This window comes from Mirounga angustirostris, unplaced genomic scaffold, assembly GCF_029215605.1.
Source record: "Mirounga angustirostris isolate CCGP_5_RB_7025 unplaced genomic scaffold, mMirAng1.0.hap1 SCAF_1, whole genome shotgun sequence".
NCBI lineage: Eukaryota > Metazoa > Chordata > Mammalia > Carnivora > Phocidae > Mirounga > Mirounga angustirostris.
In genome coordinates this window covers 147545039-147565508 of record NW_026991709.1, presented here as the reverse complement: position 1 = coordinate 147565508, position 20470 = coordinate 147545039, and the positions used below count along the sequence as shown (strand labels likewise).

Genomic DNA, 20470 nt, shown 5'->3' with positions numbered 1-20470 from the left:
ATCTAAGTTGTATTCATTACTTCAATAAACATTCAGTAAGCATTTATTGAACACCTACTATGTGCCCATCTGGTTTAAGATTGACAAGACAAGCAAGGCCCTTCCATCTGAGAGCCAATATTCCAGTGGAGAAGTCAGATAAGTAAGTACATTTTTAAAAAATAAAGTGTCCAATGGTAACTCGTGCTCACATGGTACATCCAGTAGACTCAGCATGACATTTTTAACGGTGACCCTAGAAAGAAGCGCTACACGAAAAGATAAAAGTGGTCATTATTAATATACTTAATCTCCAGGCAGTTGGATAAATAGCATATGCTTTCATTTAGTATTAAATAAATAAAATGGGAGAAATAAACCCTGCTTTTATTCATGAACACTCTATATCTATTTTTGACATGATTCCTGAAAGGGCCTATTGCATCTTTCATCTGGGATTTGACTGACAAACATGGGTTTTGAAAATGCTGAGCCCTGTGACATCAGAGGTTCTTCGAACTCATGAAAGACATGACGATGTCATCTGACTGCCACGTCATGCTTTCCAGAACAGTTCAACCGCTTTGTGCCATTCCCAAATAGCACTGAAGCTCCCACCTGTGAATTTCAAGAGAAACAGGGAGAAGTGGTGTCCCAGAAGATTTAAAATCATGCAGAACCAGAGCTTGTCCTCTGGGCAGCTCAGTCTCCCAGTGACATTTGCAGATCTTCTCTCTCCTCATACTCCCCTCCACCCTCCCCCATTGTCTCTGCAGAGGACCTCACCTCGTTCTTCACAGGGCAGACACTATGCACCCCTGCACTGGATCCTGTCACCTTCCAGGAAGGTCTCAAGGTCACACATCCCTTCCCTCTTGCTGAGCCAGCCTCTCTTTTAACTGGTTCCTTCCTATTGATTGGTAAACATGCCTGAGTCTCTGTGTTTCCTAAACCATTTCTGCACATTCCCCCACTTCCTGCCCTGCCTTGGTGCTCCTCCCAGTTGGTGGCAGGCACACTCCAGAGAGCATGCTGTGCTCAGGGCTTCTGCTTCCTGCCCTTCCTCACTCCCCTCACTGAGCTGTTCTCCCCACAGCAGCCAGAGTGCACTTTTGGAAGCACAAATCTGACCAGATCACCTCCATAGAAGCTTTACTGGCTTTACATAGCTGTTGGAATAAAGATCAAAACATGATATGGTCACCATGACCTGAGTGGTCTGGATCTCCAAGCCCAGCCACACTGCCTCTCGTTTAGGTCCTCAGATGCACCTGCTGTCCCCATAGCCTGTCCTGTGCAAGCTGTCTGCTCTGCCCCCAGACACTCTCCCACCTCCCCACACCCCTCTGGCTGGTTACTCACTGTCCCTGCTAGACACGTTCACTGGACTATGAAGCACCCAATCAGAGCAGGGAGGATTTCTGGCTTTGGTCATCAATATACCCTAACACCCAGCCCAGAGCCAGGCACCTAGTAGGTGCTCATAGACTCTTTGCTGGATGGATGAATGAATGTTGGATGTAGCCACACTAAAGGGAAATATTTGCACTTGGAACTATAGCTTGGGGTCTGCAGAGATGACTTCTCTTAAAGCCTTATATAATAAGTGAGGATCACCACATCAAAAACTAATGATGTATTGTATGGTGACTAACATAACATAATAAAATAAAATTTAAAAAAAAGTAAGTGAGGAAACTGAGACTCAGAAAGACAAAGCCACTGGCTCAGGGTCACAGAGCTAGAATAAGTGAAAGCCTGGTCAAAAAACACAAACACAGAGAATGGTATACGGTCAGACTGAGTTGCCATGACAGGCTACACACTAATGGCCTATTTCATAAAGGTAGCCATCTACTAAACCTGCCTCAGATACCTACAGCAGTTACCCCTGGGGTTCCCATCCAAGGAAGCCCATCCAAGGAAGCACAGGATGTATTTTATGTATTGAAGGCCTATTGCCTAGTTTGACATAGCATTGATGGCATTTGCCCCCTTTTGAGCTGAGGCACATAGACCCATATTTATTTTCTTGGTTCTATCAAAAAGTGTTTTCCATCAACATCCAATTCAATACATTTTCCTTGAGCCACCTGCCGTCTCGGTGCTATCTTGGGTACGGGGAATACAATACAGTGACTTTAAAACCATCCATCATCCCCATCTGCAGAGATCTCATTTGATGAATGAACACGTGAAAAAATATAATAAAAAAAAAAATCCCCAACTTGAAAAAGGGCTTTAAAAAGGGGTTAGCCAACTGCTCTTCCCAGACTGGAATTAAGATTAGGGTTGTGCGTTCGATTCAAAGAAGACCAAAGGAGAGGCCTTAAAAGATCAAACACCATGGGTTGACCTTGTCTCACTCTGGGCTTGTTTCACATGAACTCCATTCTATGGAAGAGAATTGTGACAGTTAAATCAATAGCTAAAAGCAACTGTTTGGGTCAGTGCCATAGACGGCAACTAAAGACCAAACCCACAGCATCACAAGCTCTTGTTCTTTCTCTCTTTCTAGTAAGGAAGCCAAGTGTCAGAGAGGTTAAGTAACGTGCTCCAGGTCACACAGCTAGTACTTTGCAGGTCCAGGAAGTGACGACCTTACATCTCTCTGGCTTCAATCCATTCTTCTCTCTTTGACTCCCCATTGCCTCCAGAGAAGGTATTGGAAGAAAGTTGAGGGAGGCAGCAATGTTACACCAGGAATCACTGTGAGAATAAAAAGGTGACTGATCAAAAGCTGAAACATTATTGTGGAACCCAGTGATTCTCTAAATATCTGCAAAGTTGACTTCATCAGAGTGGGTCGTGGTGGTCTGCCAGGGCTGTGACCGTGCACCAGTGCTCACTGGGGACTTGTGATAATCTCATTCTCTCTTTCACTCCCTCCCTCCCTTTAGGAGGAAACTTTTTCGAGGCAAACCTGGAGAATGAAGGAAGTATTTCGGGCAGTGATTCAACATTTTATAGACAGTCAGAAGGTAAGTGTGCTTAAAAGTTTGCAGCTAGTGGGAAGTTGGAGGAATAGAAACACCTTCAGAAACTCGGGGTCTCCCAGTTGCAATGTAACCGCTAGACACAACCACTTGTTACTGGGTGGGAGTCTCCAGGGGTCTTCTTGTTATTGCTTCTCGTGTGAATCCATCATCAGAATTGGTGATTATAGCCAAGGTGTGGCCGAGAGCAGTGCATTCGCTACCCAACCCCTGGATACTTTATATCACCTGGTGAGCTCCAGTTCCAACTCCATCTTCTGGAGTTGAAATATGATAATGAATACACTTGTGTAGTTCATATTAAAATATTCATATAAAGAATGTATCATAAAGAAGATGTGGTATATATATATACAATGGAATATTATGCAGCCATCAAAAGGAATGAGATCTTGCCATCTGCAACGACGTGGATGGAACTGGAGGGTATTATGTTGAGTGAAATAAGTCAAACAGAGAAAGACATGTATCATATGATCTCACTGATATGAGGAATTCTTAATTGTAGGAAACAAACTGAGGGTTGCTGGAGTGGGGGGTGGGGTGGGAGGGATGGGGTGACTGGGTGATAGACACTGGGGAGGTGTATGTGCTCTGGTAAGCGCTGTGAATTGTGCAAGAATGTTGAATCTCAGATCTGTACCTCTGAAACAAATAATGCAATATATGTTGAGAAAAAAAAAAGAAGAAGAAGGTAGCGGGAGGGGAAGAATGAAGCGGGGGAAATCGGAGGGGTAGACGAACCATGAGAGACGATGGACTCTGAAAAACAAACAGGGTTCTGGAGGGGAGGGGGGTGGGAGGATGGGTTAGCCTGGTGGTGGGTATTGAGGAGGGCACATTCTGCATGGAGCACTAGGTGTTATGCACAAACAATGAATCATGGAACACTTCATCTAAAACTAATGATGTAATGTATGGGGATTAACATAAGAATAAAAATAAATAAATAGTTAGCCTGGTGGTGGGTATTGAGGAGGGCACATTCTGCATGGAGCACTGGGTGTTGTGCACAAACAATGAATCATGGAACACTTCATCTAAAACTAATGATGTAATGTATGGGGATTAACATAAGAATAAAATAAAAAAAAAAAAAGAAATACGATTTACCAGTTTAATTGATCGCAAAACTAAGAAAGGTGAAAATGAAAATACACAGTAATTTCTTAGGATATGATTTTACAGTTCTCAGAATTTGTGTTTCCAAAACAAACTTATCTTTCATTGTTATTACTTTTAAATAAATACAATAATGGATTTATGTCCTCTCATTCTGTTTTGAGTTAGCCTCAAAAAAATGTTCCAGTGTCACTTATATTTCATCTCTATTACATGTTTTACAATTACTGGGCTTAATTATTTTCAAAATTATTATTAAATTTATTATAATAATAAATAAATAAATAAATAAATAAATAAATAAATAAATAAAAATTTAAAAAAAAAAAAGAATGTATCAGGGGCGCCTGGGAGGCTCAGTCGTTAAGCGTCTGCCTTCAGCTCAGGTCATGATCCCAGCGTCCTGGGATCGAGCTCCGCATGGGGCTCCCTGCTCCGAGGGAAGCCTGCCTCTCCTTCTCCCACTGCCCCCTGCTTGTGTTCCTGCTCTCGCTAGCTCTCTCTCTGTCAAATAAATAAATAAAATCTAAAAAAAAAAAAAAAAGAATGTATCATGTACTGATTCACTTCTACCTCTTTATACCAATATTATAGTCCCCTCAGAGTAGAAGTTAAAAGCAAAACAAATTTCTGGTTTCAAATAAAACCTTCTCCACCATTTCAGGTGGAGTGCTGTACCTTGAGAGCCTCCTGAGTCACCTGCTCCTGGGGCCCTATAGCTCCTCCGCATGCTCTCTGTTCTCTCCTTTGGGTGCCTTCGCAAGAAGGTCCCATCCTCCTTCATCCTTGCCACCTAGAACTCTCCCCACGGTACGACACACTCCTGTGGGCTCCATGCACCTCCATTCACTGCTGAAGCTGAAATGCCCAGCACTGATTTCAGCCCAGAGTTCTAGACTCAGATCTCTAAAACTTGATCATCAAGCCCTGTAGATCCTATAGGGATCCTAACCTCAGCACATCCTAATCAAGCTCCTCAGCCACCTAGGTCCCCTGGCAAGAGTTCCCTTTCCCTCAGCCTCCCTCCTCCCCTACTTCGACCCAGTCACCCAAGCTCCTATCAGCTCTTTCTCCAATTCTGTCTTTCTCTTTCTATTCTGACCCCTGTCACCTGAGTGCCTCCTGCCCACAATTCCCCTGTATTGATATTACCTTCAGTGACCATCCGTATCTACCAGAATTCTCCAGAGAAGCAGAACCAACAGGGGACACACATACACACACACACACACACACGCAAAGATTTATTTGTGTGAGATTTATTTTATTTTAGGGACTTGGCTCCCATAATTGTGAGACTTGGCAAGCCCAAAGTCTATAGGGTAGGTCAGCAGGCAGAAGACTCAGGCAGAAGCCAATGTTTCAGTCTTGAGACAGGCTTTCTTTTCTGGGAAACCTCAGTTTTTGCTCGTAAGGCCTTTTCTCTCAACTGTGTACTTGAGGTCCTCCTGCATTACCTCAAGGGCAATCTCCTTTACTTAAAGTCAGCTATCGTAGGTGTTACCCATATCCACAAAATACTTTCATAACAACACCTAGATTCGTGTTTGAGTAAATCACTGGGTACGACAGCCCAGCCAGGATGATGCATAAAACTGACCATCCCATTGTCTGCGGGTCCTCTGAGCTTCGGTCATTCTGCCTCACCTTCTTCTCCTTCCTCCACACCCCTGCCAGTCATTCCCTCTGCGGCACCAACCTGAACCTTCACTTTCAGCCAAAACATCTTCAGTGCCCCACTTCACCCTCATCCAGAAGTCATGAATGTAGCATCCAGAGCCTCTGGGTTATGGCTCCAGGCCCTTCCTGGCCAGGGATCTGTGGCACTGGGGAATGATCCCCACCACAGGCCCTCCTGCAAGCCTCTTAGCATAAGTGCCTGCTCACCCCGTAGCCTGGGAAGCACAGGAGAGCGTGGACTTGGCTGCTCCATCGGGGCGTCACTGGGAGCCTCACAGAGCTAGCAAGGACTTGTGAGAAAAATACGTTGGTTGGGGGCGCCTGGGTGGCTCAGTCGGTTAAGCGACTGCCTTCGGCTCAGGTCATGATCCTGGAGTCCCGGGATCGAGTCCTACATCGGGCTCCCTGCTCGGCGGGGAGTCTGCTTCTCCCTCTGCCCCTCCCCCCTCTCATGCTCTCTCTCTATCACAATCTCTCTCAATAAATAAATAAAAATCTTAAAAAAAAAAAAACTCAGAATGAGGGCGCCTGGGTGGCTCGGTCGGTTGAGCAACTGCCTTCGGCTCAGGTCATGATCCTGGAGTCCCGGGATCGAGTCCGGCATCGGGCTCCCTGCTCGGCGGGGAGTCTGCTTCTCCCTCTCCTGCTCCCCCCTCTTGTGCTCTCTCTCTCAAATAAATAAATAAAATCTTAAAAAAAAAAAATACGTTGGTTGGTGTATTGAAGAAGAGACACGGGAGGTACAGTGTCTATCTCCAGGGAGCACTTGGTGTGATGACAGCCTCAATTCTGTAGACGGTACCTGGAGAAACACTGGGGAAACTGCATGTTCAGTCGGCCTCCCTGAGGTGCGCAGAGCCCTGGCGTGACCATCGTCACAGCCAGCTTGTGATGGACCCGTCAACTTGCTGGATCACTCCGAGCTTCACTGGGTTGGTTTTGGAGGTTTTATTATGTTGGCCAGATGCCACTTTCTGTCCACAGTTGTGTCTTGAGGAACCGAAGAAGCTTGAATCAAGCTTTTTTTTAATTGAGGGATTGATTAGTGAGTGAATTGATGTATTTACAACTAGTCTCGCTCTACAGAGAATTTGAGGCAGCTTCCAGGAGGTTTACGTGTGTTAAATGATGTCTGAGTAAGAGAGTATAAATGGAAATGGGGAGTGGCAATCTGGGCGAAGGAGACATAGCCGGGCGACCCCTGCAGTCCTGGGCTCCTGGGCCTGATGTGAGTCGGGCTTCTGGGGCAAACGAAGGGAGGAGTGATCAAAATGCTTACTTTAGTAAAAAGCAAAGATCGAGTTTCTGGGGAAGCAGAACTCTTCCAAGTACTCGGCTCCAAAAAGAATTTTGTCACCTGCAGAAGTCCTTTGACGTGGGGACGTTTCCTCCCACCTGTTGCCATTTGCAAAAAAAATATATATATATATATGCTTGCTAAAAATACGATAGCATTATTTTTTTAAATCATGTGAGCTTGTATTTGTCTCACTTTGTGGTTAAAATCAAGGGCTTTGCAGACAGAGCCTTGGACTCAAACTTCATCTCTCCTCCTGTCTCACTGAGTTACCTCGGCCAAGTTATTTGACCTCTCTGTGCTTCAGTTCTCTTGTCTGTCAGATGGAACCCACTTAGTGGACTGTGGTCCGGATGAACTGTGGCCATGCACGTGACGCTCGGCCTGGTAGCAGGTAGTCGAGCTCAGTGAGGTTGGCCAGTGTTGCTGTTATTAATAGTATCAGCTTAGAGTCTAAACATTGCTTCCCTGGGTTTTATATTTGCATGAAACCATGTGTACAGTCCAGTGCCCTTAGAACATTGGATAATTTTCATCCCTATCTTCACAGTGATACCTGAAATGCACAAAATAACACATAACTTTCATCTGAGAAAGCAGATGAAGAGCCGTTATTTCTTTATATGAAGCCCTTCTAGAAGTGCAGTTATCTATAAGCCACTCTGCATGTCAGGAGGGACTGCGTGTGATCCGGTCGTGCTCTGTGAGGATGACCTGGCTGGGAGGCAGTCTTTCTGGCTCCGTGGGAAGCAACCCCAGAGCCTTGGATGGACATCCAGCCAAGGTGGGGACAGGAGGGATCGGAGGAGGATTTTCAGAGAAAGAACTGTCGGGCCAAGCCTTTGGGGGCCCCAGGAACCAGCTCGGGTACAGAGCAGGGACGAGAGCAAAGAAGGCCAAGATACAGGAGCCATGGGGACAGAGATGGTGGCTCTCAAAGAATCACAGTTTCTTGTGCCTGGGGTTGGGGGCGAGGAGGAGACAGTGAGGCAGGGGAGAAGGGCCAGGGCTGGTGCACCATGGTGAGCACTGGGAACTTAGCCCCAGCCCTTGCAAGACTTACACAGAAGAACTAACGCGGAACAGTTGTTTTACTTGTCTTTCCCTTTCAGAAAGTGGTCTGTGTTCTGTTTCCTGTCTAGGACACAGCATGATGGACACATTGGCTGTTGCCCTGCGGGTGGCTGAAGAGGCCATCGAGGAGGCAATTTCCAAAGCCGAAGCCTATGGGGACAGTCTGGTATGACCCCTTGTCCTCGCTGGGGGAATGTGTGGGTCAAGGTCCTGGCCACCAGAAGACAGTACAGATCGTCGGAAGACCAGCCTCCTGGTGGCTGTCCTGGTCTAAAGCAGGGCCCACCCTCTCCCTGCATCTGTAGTCAGGACTCCCAAGAAAGTGATCGCCAAGTCCCCCGACCCACCCACAGCATGCGGCCATTCTCTTCCCTCCCTCCGCAGGACAAGCAGAACGAGGCCAGCTATCTGCGGGACCACAAGGAGGAGCTGACCGAGGAACTGGCCACAACTATCCTGCAGAAGGTAGGTGGGCCCGGGCATCCCACAATGCTGTTCACCACTCTGGCCCTGGTCAGGGCCTTGGGCCAGCTGAGGAGCAACTGTGGGCCCCGTTGTTGTCTTGGGCACCATTTCTGTGCCTCGTCACTTTTCCCTTTTGTGCTCTGGGGGCCACTGCAGAGGGATTGCAATGCACTGCAAAATCTGTGTGGAAGGATCCAATGTGGTTGCCTTTAGGGATTGAGTGGGCAGGTAGGGAGCCAGGAACTCAGCACTGAGCAGGTTACTCACCGTCTTCCTGTTTCCTGGCCTTCCCGCTTGTGCGTGTTTGCGCATGTGTGCATACGTGCGTCTTCTTCTCACACGTCTCAAATAGTCTCTTGCTGCCCTGGCAGTCACCCCCTGCCACCTCCATGCCCTAAGCTGTCCCTTACATAGTATATCCGTTCATTACTGTCAAGAAGAACTCTGGCTGCGAGCAAGGGTGATTTCTGTGTGCCACAGGCAAGTCTCTGACACCACCTGGGTGTCCTACAGTTCAGTTCTGACACTATCTACACGGAGTGAGCACAGACCTCACACGTTAAGAGCCCCACCAGAGGGCACCTGGGTGGCTCAGATCGTTAAGCGTCTGCCTTCAGCTCAGGTCATGATCCCAGGATCCTGGGTCGAGTCCCGCATCGGGCTCCCTGCTCCTTGGGAGCCTGCTTCTCCCTCTGCTTCTCTCTCTCTCTCTGTCTCTCATGAATAAATAAATAAAATCTTTAAAAAAAAAAAAAAGAGCCCCACCAGAGTGCCCCCACTGCAGATACCAGTTGCAAGTGTCAGGTATCCCCAAGTTACTGCACTGCTGTCCATCCAGGGATTCCCATGACCACCCTCAGGTGGGATAATGTGCTAGAACAACTCACAAAACTCATCAAAGTGCTACACTGCCAATGACAGGTTTATCATAAAGGATACAAATGAAGAGCCAGATGAAGAGATACACAAGTGACAAGGCCCGGGGAGGGGGCGTGCAGAACTCCGTGCCCTCTCCCTCAGCCCACGGCCCTCCCAGCGCATTGGTGTCTGCCCCAGCCAGGTGCATGCAGTCCCTCCCCCACCCCAGAGGTGGAATGGGGGGAGCTGAGAGTGCCCAGCTTTGAGTCAGCTCATTAGCATAACAAAGACACTCCCAAAGTTGTGAAGCTCTGTGCCAGGAACCAGGCCCAAAGACCAAATATATGTTTTATGAGACCTCGGTTTCTTTCTGGCTCATGCCTCTGTGCTCCTGGCTCAAGCGGTGGGCTGGGCTCGAGTCCATGCTGTGTGCTCATGCTGGGGCCCCGAGGGAAGCACAGCAGCTGCTCAGAGCCAGGATGGGAGCACCAGAGAACAAGAGCAAACAGCCTTGTGGGCTAAGTCCCAGGTTTAGCCCTGACCTCTTTGGTTACCCACTCCCTCCTCACGAGTCACTGACCAAACCAAGGCACCCAGTCAGCCCACTGCCGTGGGCTTATACTTACCGTCCCCACCCTGGGACGGATGCGGAGTCACATGACAAAGGACTGCACGCAGGGAGCAATGAACAAGTTCAGTCTTCCCTTTTGGTCACAAAATCCATGTGCCTTCCTCATGGCGCATACAGAAGATCCCCACTTATCCCCCAGAGAGCCCCCAAATGTCTCATCCAACCCACAGTTCAAAGTATATTCAGTCCAGATTCAGCTGCTTTTAAGCCGGAGACCTAGGAACCAAGCAAACACGTCATCTGTCCCCACTTGTCCAACACACACCGTCGGGGCTCGGACACCTACCTGTGCAGCTGCCTGGCACGGGATGTGACTAGTCCCCAGCAATCCCAGAGCCCAGTGGGCACCGGTGGCCAGGTCCCCACCATGGAGGTGGGGTACATCTTGGTCAGGCCCCAGTCCGCCCCAGGGCATGGCACCTCAGTTCCTCTCTCTCCCTGCTCCCAGCCTCCCGCTCTCTCACCCTGTCTGGGCGACAGAGACATTGAAGAATACACCCAGACTGGTGGCTCAGCGGTTTTCTCAGCTGCCTGTAGGAAGCTGGGAGCCCAGACACCGCCGTACGGATAGATCCCTTCTCTCCATATGGCTGCGCCCAACATAGCAAGTGGTACAGATGAGCTATCAGCTCATGGCTCCTTTGCACCTGCCCCCTTCCCAGACCCTGCCAATGCTTCCTAACACCAGGGTTTACAGCCAGAGACTGTGGGTCCGAGATGCAGCTCCACTCTTTACGAGCTGTGCAGCCTTCACGGATAACCTCTCTGAGCCAGTTTCCTCATCTGTAAAATGAGGAGAGTTATAGCCCATAGCTCTTAGGATTCTTTTGAGGATTAAATGAGGTCCAGCATATACAGTGCCTACAACAGTCTGGCATGTGGTCGGCATGTACTGAATAGAAATTGCTGGCATCATAAAAGGATTATTTATAAACTGTAAAGTGCTGTAGAAGGTGGAGGGCTACAGTTGTGCTGTTTTGCCCTAAGGCAGATCTGGAAAAGGCTGGTATGCTATTGAAACTAAGCTCTTATGCGGCTAAAAAACATCCCAGAGATCGTCCCAGTTACTCCACATGGCACCTGAAGGCCTGACCAGTAACCTGCCCCCTTTTTCCCCCTCCCCAGATCATAAGGAAACAGAAGAGCAAAGGCGAGCAGCAAATGGAAGAAGAGCCTGAGTGGTCACAGCCCCAGAGCTGCAGTGCGGAGGCAGCTGACCAGGGGACCACAGCGCCCCCAGGAGGCCCCCGAGCTCCCTCCACCCTCTGGGTGAGTCCCCAAGCAGCACCCCCCTCCCCCACCCCGCACAGGTGTCCTGCCCAGGCGCAGGTCAGAGCCAGTGCCCTGCAGACGTGGGGTCACCACTCTCGACCATCTGTAGTTGACTCGTGTGTCCAGCCGACAGGGTAAAGGTACCTGAAGGGGGGCGGGGTGAGACACAGGGAAAGTATGTGTGTGAGGGGCCAGAGGGGACCAGGGGAGTAAACACAGACAGGCTTCTGAGGATATGGAGGCCGAGACCCATTTAGGAAAAATAAAGGTGTCAACAGGCATTTTTAAATCAGAGGAGGGAGAAACCCATGACCTTCAAATAGCTTGTCATTCAGAGATTTCACGAACCCATTCCTGCCGCTGAGAGCGCAGGCTGCATCCACGGTGTCGCCCTGTTTCCAGGGAGTCCTTCGGAAGCATTTTCCGAAAGAGCCAGATCTGGGGGGCTCTAGGAGGTGCGAATCCCCCCAGGCTCGGCATATGACCAATACTTCTCTATGTAGACTTTCTGTGCACAGGGAGTTCACACATATTATTTCGTTAGATCCACGTGAGGGCATCCTGCATTCTCCACATTTTACAGAGCAGTAAACTGAGGCCGCCCTAGCCTGAGCCACTGGAACTAAGTTGAGGGGTGGGGCAGGACCAGAACCCAGGTCTCCTGGCTCCGAGCATTTCCTCCGCTCTGCTCCTGTCTCCTGTGTCATGGGGAAGCTCTTGGATAGGAAATGCCTGTTTTCCCACCAGATGTTCAGGGGGCCTCCTTGTCATGCTTATGGTTCAACCTAGAAACGGTATTCCTGCCACGTCATCAAGGCTGGAGACACTCTGTGTGTCACTGGAGACGTGGGACAGTGGGCTCTAGAACGAGTCCGAACAGTGGGCACAGCAGCAGCGGACCCCCCCTTTCCACAGGAGGACAGCAAGGTGCTTCCTGCACACCCCTTTGTCAAGCACTGGCCGAGAGCAGCTTAAAATAAGCAGCTGTGATGCTTCCCAGGGGCACCTCCCACTCAGCCCCTCAGGGGGCTGGAGAGACCCTAGTCTACCTGGGACGCAGGCACGCCAGGGGCGCAGGTCAGGGTCACACGGGATTCCCATTCGCTTTGCTAAAACAAGCCCTCTCAGGGTTTCCTTTTCTCACCAGAAAATCTGTTTTGCCAAATGCCTGCCTCCTGCACACCCCAATTATCACTTTGGCTTCAACATCAATGGAGAGAGAACGGATGCATTTCTTACTTATCCTGAAGCAAATGGCAGAATATGATTTATTTCTAGATTTTGATATAGAATAAGGCCTAATGGAAGTCCGTCTCCCACTGTAGGCATCGTTGGAATCTCTGGTATACAGTGCTTTGCAAGCTATGTCCACCTTCCCTGGGCTTGAATCTGCCTATGTAGGAGAGGGTGGGAGAGATCCTTGATGCTGTAGTTTGAGAAAAGCCCAGAAAGGCCATTGATACACCCCTCAAATAACACTTTAACCACCCAGATCATAGGGCCTGGCACTTTACAGAGGGGACAAGATTATCTGCTGGCTCCTATTACTAATACCTTCATCCTTAACTTTGATGTTTGATCAAAGAAGTCCCCTCCTGGCCTCTCCTTGTGCGTTCTCCCTACGCTGTGATTTGCAATATGTAAACAGCATATTTTCATCAACATTATCAGTCAGGGAGATGTGAATGCTTTGTCTTTCTCCACTCAGGCTTGTACCCATGGGAGCTGCCGCAAATAAAGCAGCCTGAATCTAGGCATAAAGAGAAATCCAGCATCCATCTGGGTCCCTGGCACAGTTTGCCCTTTTGAGCAGCCAATATCATTAGCCCCCCTTTGTCAGTGGCCACGTATGTTCTGGCGATGGGCCAGCTCAACGCTGGGCATATGGCAACTGTTCCTCAATACAGGGCCATGACCACCTGATAGCAGAACGTTGATTTGTGGGGATTTAGTCATGGCCTGGACTTGAACCCTTCCCCTCTGGCTTCCAGGATACCTGTGAAGGAAGGAAACTCTATGGATTAAGGTCTCAGCAAAACACTGGGATCCACACCTTTGTGAAGGCCATTTGTAGCTCCTGGTTTGGTTTAAAGACAGCCGTGTGATGAGAGCTCTTAAAAAACATTATCTGGAAGGAGAGCCTGTTCCTTACCCAGCGCTCAGTGATAAGAAACCACCAATTCTTGATTAGTTAGCTGTTTAGAAAGGCTATTTTCGGGGCGCCTGGGTGGCTCAGATGGTTAAGCGTCTGCCTTCGGCTCAGGTCATGATCTCAAGGTCCTGGGATCGAGTCCCGCATCGGGCTCCCTGCTCCTTGGGAGCCTGCTTCTCCCTCTGCCTCTCTCTCTCTCTCTCTCTGTCATGAATAAATAAATTAAAAAAAAAAAATCTTTAGAAAGGCTATTTTCTGGCCAGGACAAGCTGGCCAGCCCAGGCCCCTGAGAGGGCCTTCGGGAAAGGACTGGATCCCTCCTGATGCCCCTGACCCACCACTTCCCCCCTGTGTCTCATGCCTTCCTCCCTTCGTCCTTATCTCTCTTGTCTTCAGAATTCCATTTGATGCTACACCTGGGTCTTGACCCCTGGACAGACCCCAGCCTGACTTCCCTTGGTCAGGACCCAAGCCCTTTCCCTCTGACCAGCACCATGGCAGGGCCAGCCCGGGGCCTCAAGAGGTGGTACATCTGGGGCACAAGGGTCATCCTCTCCAATGCTCCATGCAGTGTCTCACCCTTGGGGGCTAAGCCCGTGCTTTCTCCCCACCCCTGGCCTGCACTTGGCCCCAGTCCCCTGTGGTGAAAGAGTCTGTGCAAGCACCACATCCCAGAGTTAGGGCCTAAGGGGGACTGACCCTGGCCAAGGCTGCCATATTGCACAACCATTGACCTAGAACCCAGGATGAGCGGTGCCCCCTGAGTCGTGCAGCATGATGACTGCAGTTCCAGCTGCACATGAGGCCATGTGGGGAAGGGACAGGAACAAGGACCGGTTAAGGAGCAGGCACTGTATTTGCCCATCTCATGTTACTTCTTTTACTCCTCATCGTAAGGTGCAGATGTGTGTATTATTGGACCCATTTTATAGATGAGAAAACTGAGGCTAAAGCTTTACCGTAAGTTGCCTAAGGCCCCACAGCTTGTGATTGGTGGCGCTGGGAGTTGAATACCTTTCTCCTCTTCCAAAACACTTGATCTAGTTTCTTCCTCTATAAAATGAGATCAGCAGACTCAGTGATCTCTCAGGCCTAGGGCTGCACTCTCCAACGCAGTGGCCATAAGACACAAGTGACTATTCAAATTTAAATTAATTAAAATGAAATAAAGTTTAAAATCCAGTCTTCTATCACACTGGCCATATTTCAAGTGCTCAGTAGCACCTCTGGCTGGCGGCTACTTTATTAGACAGTGCAGAACATTTCCATCACCCCAGAAAGTTTTATTGCACAGCATTGGTGTGATAAGCAGAGGGCATAAATGCAGAAATGTGCCTCGTCACTGGCCAGAGCCTGGACACGAAGCGGCAGGCCAAGTCTTGGTTCTTGGGGACTTCACGGAAGGTGGCCCTCCCATCTTTTGACCAGCTGGTCTCCCCCCTGGATGCTCATCTGCCACATCACCAGAGCCCCACTCCAGGGGTTCCGACGCATGGGGTCTGGAGTCGAGCCTGGGCATCTGTGCACTTGACCCAAATCTGCCCGGGTGAGGCCAACGAGCTTCAGGCTTAAGGATAGCCTCTTTCTATCTTGAGGCGAGCTCCCTGACCTCCAGACTGTGGAGGCCGTAACCCTATGGCCTCCAGGCAATGCCTCCCCCTTTCCCTCTGTTACCCAACAACCTGGACCCCTCTGGCCTAGGGCATAACATGCAGAAACCCAGAACACTGCAGGCCCTGCTACTTGCGCATAACTGCGAAACCCAAACTCAATCCATCCCCGTGCAGACAGGAGTTCTTGTCTGTCCTCTTGAAAGAAACTTGAATGTGATCGTTCTCTTTTTAATTTCCTCCCTTATTGTGTTGTTCTCTGCCAGAAGGGGGCGGGGGGGGTGGTCAGTGCCATCCAGCTTTCAAAGCCTTAAGATGCAATATCCTAAAAGCCTACAGTGCAGGGTTTGTAATTCATTTAATGCCTGTCTCTTTGGGCGTGTATATATCCAAAGTTGTCTTCGTAATAACTTGGTGATCCTATTGATAATAACCATGATGACAGCAGGGGCCAGGCTCTTGGGATGTGTCTGGTGACCAAGAGGCATCTCTCTGTCCCTCCTTTATCCCTCTCTATTTTTCTCAGCCTTTTCTCTTGTGTTTCTGTCCGCTCTTCCCTCCTATTTGCTCTCTCCTTTGAGTGACTACAAGACAGACCTAAAGTATTTTTCATTATTTATAATTATTGGATTGAATTTAGTATCTATGCCTGACCCTAAAAATACAAAGCAAAGCTTTGTCTCCGTTGTCATTCATCCTCTCCTGTTTTATGGAATAGCCTCCTTGCGAGCAAAGACCATTTTCAAGCCATGGTCAATGGCTCAGGGAGCCTGCCCTGTTGGCCGTGCTGATAGTCCCAGCCATCATAGCGACCGTAGACCATTCCAGGAGATGTAGGGAGCACATCCTGCTGCTGCCCACACGGCGTAGGCAGCGCCTACAGAACAAGGTCTCACAGATCACGCTGTGGGTTTTGCCCAGAACATCAGAGCTGGCTGGTTCACATGGCAAGTCCTGCTGGGCCGGAGCAGGTTGGCCAGGAGAGCAGTGTTCCCAGGCTCGCAGCGCGGGCTCAGCACAGCATGGAGAAGGCATGGAATCGCATCAGCTTGGGGCCAGACAGACCCCAGCTCAGACCCTGCCTCTGCCCCCTGGCCAGCCATGTACTTGGGCAAGTTATTCAACCCCTGCCTCAGTTTCCTCATGTACACTCTATCAGGTCAAGGGAGAGGATGCGTATGTTGCCCTGGCTCAGCGGTAGAGTGTAATAAATACTCTTATTTTGACTAATACTCATTTAGTGCTTTTTATGCACCAGGCATGACACTGATCCTTTTACATGAGGAAACTGAGGTGCAGAAGAGTTGAAGTCTCCCCCCCACACACACCGCAAGTGCAGGAGGAAGCGCTGGTATTGACCCACTGCCTACACCGCCCATTAGTGCCCGAAGAGTTGAGGCTGGCCTGTTTCAAAGCTCAGATCCTCAAGTTCAAGTTCTGCAAGACTTCGCTGGCACTCTGACATTCCTGGACCCACCATTCCCAGCCCTCCCTGTATAGACGTGCCAACGCAGCCCTTCCTGATATTATCAGCCCTGCTTCTTCCGTGGGCACTAGGGTGGGTAAAAGGAAGGGAAGGAAAGCAGAGGTCGTGGGTGAGAATGAAAAGAGTGGGCACAAAGGCCCTGCTAGGGTCACGAGCAAATAAATGACTCAATAATCCCATCACTTCCCAGGAGCTGTTGAGGTTGAACTAACTGGTGAGTAAACACGTTGTCAAGGCGCCATCTGCTGGGAAATATGTTCATTGCAGTGGATTTGTGGCAAAAAACGAGGTCTGAGTCTCAGAACCTAGTTTTCCACCCTCAGAACCAGTCTCCAGCCTTGTTGGAGACTGGGCCAGCAGTGTCCTGAGACCTATCGAAGCCAGATCTTGGGATCTTTTGTGATCGTCAGGGTATAGTTTTCTTCTAGTGTGAAACAATGGCTTGCCTGAAATCGAATATAAAAGTCTGGCGCCCCCAACTCTCTCACAAAGAACACAGATTCCATCTTCCGTGTTAGAACCAGAGGGACTTTTCATTTCTTGGTGTTGGCTTTTGTAGATGGGGAGCATTTTTGTCTCATAAAAATGGACCCAAGCTACCTCTTACAGACATACACAGACAAAGATAAAATACCAGGTGACCCACTGTAAAATGAAACATTATATATCATTTTTACCCTTTTGTAAACATGTATTCAGTGATTTATAGTGAGAAACTGGCAGATAAATTTTTTAAAAAGGCAAGTCAGGGCATAGAAAATGGCTCCATACGGCACCTGGCAATAGATTATCTGCTCCCTAAGGGCCAGACCTCTGTCTAAAGTCCTGTAAATTCAATCACAAGCAAGCAACCAAGGAGCACACCCAAAAGACCATTCCTGCCTTCAAGGAGCTCACAGTATTTGGAAGAGCTGACAAGTTGTAGTAGGGCTGTAACAGAGTATATGGAATTATGTGTGGGATCACATAGAAAGGGAGACTTCTTGCCAGACCACAGTGGGATGCGTGTCAGGGGTATGTTCCCTGAGTACCCAGGAGTTTGCCATAGAAGAATTTTTTTCTTCATTTTTTAGTAACTTCACTTGACCATCAGATTTGATCTCTGATCCCAGCTGCTCATCATCTGTTAAGGATTTAGCAAAATCATAGATGGCTCCCTGAATACCTATCCCCATGAAACCCTTGGTTTTCAGGACATGAGGGTCAGGGTCCAGGCTTTCTTGCTCTTGGAATAAAGGGAGTGGCACTCAGCTGAAATCCGTTTGATGTGTGTGTGTTAGCTTGGCTGTCCTCCAAATTAGACCTTGCCCTCCATGATGTAAGTGAGGATGATGGTGAGCTTCTTCTTCTTTCTTTCTCTTGCTCTTCAATTTTATCCAAGAAGTTAGTGGAGGGAAAAAAAAATCAGGCACTTCTGAAAACCCATCCTGTAGCCCACCCCAAATCACATTCACTCCACCACAAACGTGCACTAATTCCCAGTTCTGTACCAGTTACTATGCTGCCATTAACAGGCCATTAACCGCCCTCAATTGCACAGTTTCTTGGCAAAAACCAGATTGTGCAATAGAGTGCAAAAAAGCACAAGTAAGCATAGAGGAAGCCCAGTACCCCCAGCCCAACTCGGGGTAGGGCATTTCCCATGAGCCAAGGCTTATGTGAACTGAATGCACAGAGAATCTTACGGAATTGATAAGATGGGGAGAACTGGTCTGCCCCGGGGCCGTGTGAACCTGTGAGTGCTGTATGGAAAGGCAGGTCTGGAGGCCTCTCATCTCTATTCTCTAGTCACAAGGGTGAGAGGCACACTGTGATCCTGGGTACACATCTTAGAGGTTCCATATTTATTCTGCAAACCCATCTTCCTCCTAGATCAGCCTCCTGTCTGTGGGGGGAAGTAGAAACAGTTCGCTATAACTCTGTCTGAACCAGAACTCACATGTACCACCCTCTCCAAAAAAAGTGTGCCAGAGGGCCTATATTTGAGGGCTCCTGGGTCCTGGTCTGGCCTGCAATGATGGGGATGCCAGACCTTGATCCTCAGCTATCTCTTGTGTTTTTTCCCAACCTGGTCAACCATCCTTCAGGGTGCATCATCTGCTCCCCAAATTCCAGCCATCAGGCTCAGTGTTATCACCCAAACATCCTGACGCTGGTGTTGCTCTTTTTCATTGTCATTGTCATTTTCATTTTTAAAGCTCCCACTTGTTATGCATTTACTGTGCATGGGGCAAGGCTAAGTTTCCACACCTCTCAGGAAATTAAGTCATCTGGCCTCTTCCTGTTTGATGAAACTCTAACCTCCGAGCTTCAAATTCTTTGTAACATTCGTAACATACATATGTTTGTGTGTATGTCATGACATGTATGTGTGATATAATTCAAACATGTCTCCTGCGTCCTTTGAAATCTCTCCTCCACCACTTCTTAGGTAACAGTTTTTTCCCTTCTTTAATTCAGACGCTAAATGGGAATGTGTTGCAATAGGGTTAGGTTTGTGGATGGGCCATACTTGGCTCACGAATCCGTTGTAGCTTTGACACTGCGCTGGAACTTTTTGTCTGGGCTGCCCTGACTCGGGTTTGGAGATCTTCCCGGGGAAGATGCTTTCCTTTTTGAGCACAGTTGGCCTAAGGCATGTTGCTGGGAGGATGGCTGGACGGAAGGCTGTCAGCAGCCACTCCCCACGACGTCTGTGCCGCTTTCGGGCGGGCCTGGCCAGCTTGTGGTGGCATTGACGGGGCACCGTTGGTGCTGATACAGAGTTATACACTGATTTGCAGCTTTTTTTTTTTAAGATTTTATTTATTTATTTGACAGAGAGAGACACAGGGAGAGAGGGAGCACAAGCAGAGGGAGTGGGAGTGGGAGAAGCAGGCTTCCCGCGGAGCAGGGAGCCCGATGCGGGGCTCGATCCCAGGACCCTGGGATCATGAGCTGAGCCGAAGGCAGACGCTTAACGACTGAGCCACCCAGGCGCCCCTGATTTGCAGCTTTTAAGGCTCAGCTCGGGAAGAGCCAACACCGTCAAACATGCCTTCTCCACGCTGTGGAGAAAGCGGAAGGCATCCCTCCCAGGGACTGTGCCCCTCAGTCCACCCTCTTCCCCTCTTTTCTCTCCGCAGCAGTCCCAGTCTTCGTCCTCACTCCCCAGAGAGGACGCCCCGAAGACCCCTTCCCTGGAGGCTGCGTTGAGGCCGCCGAGGGGCCAGGGCCAGCCGCCGCGGGAGGAGGCCACCTTGCCCAGCTGGAGGAGCACCGACAGGCTGGACGAGACAAGTAACGGTTTTTAAGCAGCATCTGCTTGGTCTGTGGGTCCCAGGAGTGCTGCCTGGAGGCTTCTTCCCACTCAGCCTCTCCTCCCTCCCTCAGCCCCAGTTAGTGTGGGCCCACTTGGGGCAGCTGAGCCACAGGGTCACAAGGCCTCTAGCGCAGCACACGTATAACGTGGTGGTGTTTTCCTCTGTGCAGTCTTCCCGCTGAGACCCATGGGACAGTGGGGGGCTCCAGGGTCAGGGTGTTAAAATGTCTCGGCCGCGTGCCACCTTTCAGCTTCCAGTTCCACGTGAACGAGGAGAATGTACCTCATGTGGACGAGAAACGCTAATCCAACCTAGCAGGGTATTTCAGTGTTCAGAAGGATTTGGGTCCCAGCAAGGGTTGGTTTTAAGAGGGTCCTTTTTGAAACCTGACATGGTAGTTAGGGTAATACTCGCTCCTATAACAAACAAACCAAACGTTTAGGTGGCTTAACATAATAGTTTAAGTTCTCATCACACACCAGTGCAATGCAATGTCCTGGCTGTGGGAGGCCTTCGGAGGCCCGAGGCTCTGTGGTCCTCCACGGC

At 49.3% G+C, this 20470-nt stretch overlaps 1 protein-coding gene across 6 annotated transcripts in view; it reads left to right on the top strand.

The window, feature by feature from the left end:
- MYRIP (myosin VIIA and Rab interacting protein) overlaps nt 1-20470 on the top strand; it is a 406340-nt gene that overhangs the window by 318541 nt on the left and 67329 nt on the right. For all 6 annotated transcript variants that reach the window (XM_064589763.1, XM_064589754.1, XM_064589758.1 and 3 more), the window contains exons 5-9: nt 2880-2960; nt 8217-8314; nt 8533-8613; nt 11228-11371; nt 19748-19901. In XM_064589763.1, coding sequence (XP_064445833.1) covers nt 2880-2960; nt 8217-8314; nt 8533-8613; nt 11228-11371; nt 19748-19901 — 558 coding nt within the window. The remainder of the gene's footprint in view (nt 1-2879; nt 2961-8216; nt 8315-8532; nt 8614-11227; nt 11372-19747; nt 19902-20470) is intronic.